The 4,272-nt window shown below is 38.5% G+C and overlaps 1 protein-coding gene across 1 annotated transcript; it reads right to left on the bottom strand.

Moving 5' to 3' along the window:
• Window positions 1-306: 306 nt before the first annotated feature.
• Window positions 307-1,324, bottom strand: LOC122914408 (olfactory receptor 5W2-like). Its single transcript, XM_044261021.1, has one exon. It carries the CDS (start codon window positions 1,322-1,324, stop codon window positions 386-388), a length of 939 nt encoding a protein of 312 aa, XP_044116956.1. The 3' UTR covers window positions 307-385.
• Window positions 1,325-4,272: the final 2,948 nt, after the last annotated feature.

Genomic DNA, 4,272 nt, shown 5'->3' on the forward strand with positions numbered 1-4,272 from the left:
GTTTTGCAGGGGACACTCATGCCTTTATTTAATATTTTAAATGGCCTTGGGACCTGAGCTTTGTAAATCATAAAGTAGAAATATTAGTGAACAATACTGGAAAGGGCATTGCGTTTACGGAAACTTGAACAGAGAAGACAAATATAAAAAATATGTTTTTCTGCAAACCAGCAACCTGATATTGAACCTGGTATTACTTTTTCTTAGCTAGAACACAAGACCAAGATCAATAATAACTCTTCTCACATTCAATTTAGGTACAATGATAAATAGTTGCAAACATCTAGAAAATTGTGTTGGTGAAACTACAGGAAAATATGTCAAAAGACCTCGGGTTTAGTTCACAAAGTCTTTAAATAATTACCATTGGGTGAAAAATACAGCTTCACCCAGAACACAATTTGGTGCTGATTGCTTTTTTCAGGGCACCTTTCACATCCTTATTCCTTAAACTGTAGATGAGTGGGTTTAACATAGGAATGACCACCGTGTAGAAGACAGAGGACATTTTGTCTGTGTCCATGGAGTAACTGGAGCTGGGTCGGAAATACATGAACAGGAGTGTGCCGTGGAATATAGCCACTGCGGTCAAGTGGGAGGCGCATGTAGAGAAGGCTTTGCGTCTCCCCTCAGCTGAGTTCATTCTCAGGATGGTAGCAATGATGTAGCTGTAGGAGAGGAGAACAGTAATGATGCTGCACCCCACCACACAACCAATGAAAGTGAACATCACTATCTCGTTGATGGATGTATCTGAAGAGGAGAGGGCTAGCAAGGGTGGGATGTCACAGAAAAAGTGGTTGATGATATTGGAATTGCAGAATGACAGTCGGAAGGTGCAGCAGGTGTGGATTGCTGAATCCACTAAGCCCACAAAGTAGGCAAGGGACACGAGCTGGATGCAGATTTTCCTAGACATGGCGATTGTGTAAAGAAGTGGATTACAAATGGCGACATACCGGTCATAAGCCATGACAGCCAACATGAGACATTCCACATCGGCAAAGACCCCGAAAAAATACATCTGAATTGCACATAAATTATATGGAATCCTCTTTTGCTCAGATAAGAAGTCAACCAGCATCTTGGGAGAGACAGTGGAGGAGTAGCAGACATCGCAGAAAGACAGATTGCTCAGGAAATAATACATGGGCGTGTGGAGCCTGGCGTCAAGCTTGATCAGCAGGATCATCCCTAAATTGGCAATTACGGTTATCCCATAAACCAGAAGAAAGAGCACAAAGAGCCCCTGTTGCACATCCTTTCTGCCAGAGAGTCCTAGGAGTAGGAAGTCAGTAATCACGGTGCAGTTCTCAACAGCCATCTCTCAGGTCTGGGAATCCCTGCTTGTGAGAGAAGGAAAACGGAACCAAGATTAACATCATCTTACTATCTGAGTAGTTAAACAGCTGGTTCTCTCTGTTTTTCTACATTTAGGAAGAGAGACAAGCAATGTCAGGGCTGTTTAGGTGAACCAGACTGTCCTGGAAATACACCCAAATCAGTATAACTGATTTGATAATAGTATTGCCTATGTCTGTACACCACTGTACAGAATTTGTAGCACAATTTCATCCAAATTAAAGCATGTTATTTGGGGCATCTGGGTGGCTCAGTGGGTTAAAGCCTCTGCCTTCAGCTCAGGTCATGATCTCAGGGTCCTGGGATCAAGCCTCACTTCGGGCTCGCTGCTCATCAGGGAGCCTGCTTCCTCCCCTCTCTCTCTGCCTACCTCTCTGCCTACTTGTGATCTGTATCTGTCAAATAAATAAATAAAATATTAAAAAAATTAAAGCATGTTATTTGCATGCCAACATATGTTTTATTTATGATAAGTTTTGCTAATTATTTCTTCTATAAGGAAATTAATGTCCTCACTGTTTAAGGCCATAGTTCTTACAATTATTAGGCCAGGTTGCCATGTGTTCAGCATCTAGTAGAAACATTTTTTTTATCTAGTAGAAATACTGTTATATTCTCTAATAGAGAGGCATAACTGAGAGGCACTCAGTTATGAATATATTGAATAGGCATTCAGTAATAAATATATTCTTTTGTTTTCCCTCCAAAATCCAAAACAGTGGGCCATATGAAGAATTCCTTCAGACAACATGCTTCCACTTCCCCACCCACCTCATGTCCTTTCCAGTCTCAGTAAACAAGGGATAGAGCCAGTCTGAGGTTCAGGACCCACTGGAGCAGGGAGGGTGTGGTTGCTGAGAAGCAAGTTTGAGGGTGTCCAGGAGCCACACTCTAAAATGGGCAGACAGGAAATTTCCAGGTCTAATCATGCTCCCTTCGGACACCTGCTCTTGCTCAGGGGAGATTATGAAGAACATTTGGGCTTTAATCATAGAGATTCTGGTAGCAGGTGACAGAGCAGCAAACAAGGGAGTGTGGTTTACTGTGTGAGTCTCTCTGCCCCAATTTACTAGGATTTTGATGGTCTATTCACCAATAGCTCAGATCTATAAGAGGCATGTTAGAAGTACTCCTGTCCACAACCCTAAACTCCAGAGAGATTCAAATTTGAACTGCACCTTTTCCAAATTCCCAGACTTTTTAATATTGTTTTATTTTATCCCATCTACTTTTAAATATCTTTGAAATCTGCCTCCCTTTGCTTAAAAAAAAATGGTCACTTGAATTATATGTTCAACTGTTTTATTTTACCCAAACCAATTATATTTTATGTAATATCATACAAGTCCTCCTCTGTTTGTGAAAATTTAGGAAATGTGGAGATGAAGTTATATGAAGAAGAGATTAAAAAAAAATCTGAATAATGATCTAGTGATCAATGGACTGGTCTCCAAACCCTTAGCTTAAACTCATTTAAATTAAATATCAGTCTCTGTAGAAACATATTTTTAAAAATATTTCCTTAAAAATTTTAAGAAAAAAATTTTAAGAATATATAAAAATACAAGACATGAAAAACAATAAAAAATAGGTGACATCTGTGCAATCCGTACTTGCTTTCTTTGTTTTCCCTGCTTTCTACATGTATATTTATTTTAAATAAGTAGATTCATAAAAGTAATTGAAATGAAAGTTTGTATAATATCTCAGACACTTCCTTGGTTTTATATCGTGCTTTCAGTTAAAAAAGGGCTAAAAAAAATCTGGGGTATAAATGAGAGAAACAGCAAAAAATGTTACATTTAGTTAGTTAGTACCAGAATTACTGACCTCTGTCCCACGCAGTTTTGCCTGTAGGAGGCTTCAGCATTGTCTCCTGACTGACCTGGATTATATAATCATCTCTGAGTCTGATCCCTGGTGCTCAAAACTGGGTCTCACAGGAATAAGCGAGATAGCTTATACCGTGGTGGTTTGTTTTCTGATATTTCATAGGGGTAAGGTGATTGAATAAGAAATACAGACCATTAAAAAAATGTGTCCTTCTCTACCTTACCACTTAAAATTATACCTATTTTAGGAATAGCAAAATGACCCCATTTAACAAGAATTCCTTATTTCTAATTCCCCAATCCCTATACTCTACTAGAATTGATTTTTGTGATAATTTCATAATTTACAGAACAATTACACACCCACTCATGTCCAGGTACTTACACAGATACACAAACTTGTTCCCATTAAATTGATTAACCATGTAGATTTTTGTGGAAACAGCAAAAAAACACTGACTGAAATCACATTGCCTATTTATAACTGCATTTTGTTGTCTGTGTTACTGAATTTTTATTTTTTAAATAAGTGATATCATGACATAAACATCATATATATAAATAAATATGATGAATACAGGCCATGGATTCCATTGTATTAATGCACATTAATTTATTCTATATATCCTCTGTCAAATGACCACTTGTAATTCTACATATCATAAAAACTTTAATATGAATAAAATTATGCAAATGTAATTTATTGTATCTATATATTCTTATTTTTTTAAGGATTTTATTTATTTATTTAAGAGCGAGCATGTGGAGGGCAGAGGGAGAAGGAGAAACAGACCCCTCGCTGAGCAGAGAGCCTGACGCCTGCGGGGCTAGATCCCAGGACCTTGGGTTTGTGACCTGAGCTGAAGGCAGACACTTAACCTACTGAACCACCCAGACACCACCATATCCACATATATATATATATTTTTAAAGATTTTATTTATATGACAGAGAGAGATCACAAGTAGAGAGAGAGAGAGAGGAGGAAGCAGGCTCCCTGTCTAGCAGAGAGCCTGATGTGGGACTCGATCCCAGGACCCTGAAATCGTGACCCGAGCTGAAGGCAGAGGCTTAACCC

Source organism: Neovison vison, chromosome 7 (genome assembly GCF_020171115.1).
Source record: "Neovison vison isolate M4711 chromosome 7, ASM_NN_V1, whole genome shotgun sequence".
In the NCBI taxonomy this organism is placed as follows: domain Eukaryota; kingdom Metazoa; phylum Chordata; class Mammalia; order Carnivora; family Mustelidae; genus Neogale; species Neogale vison.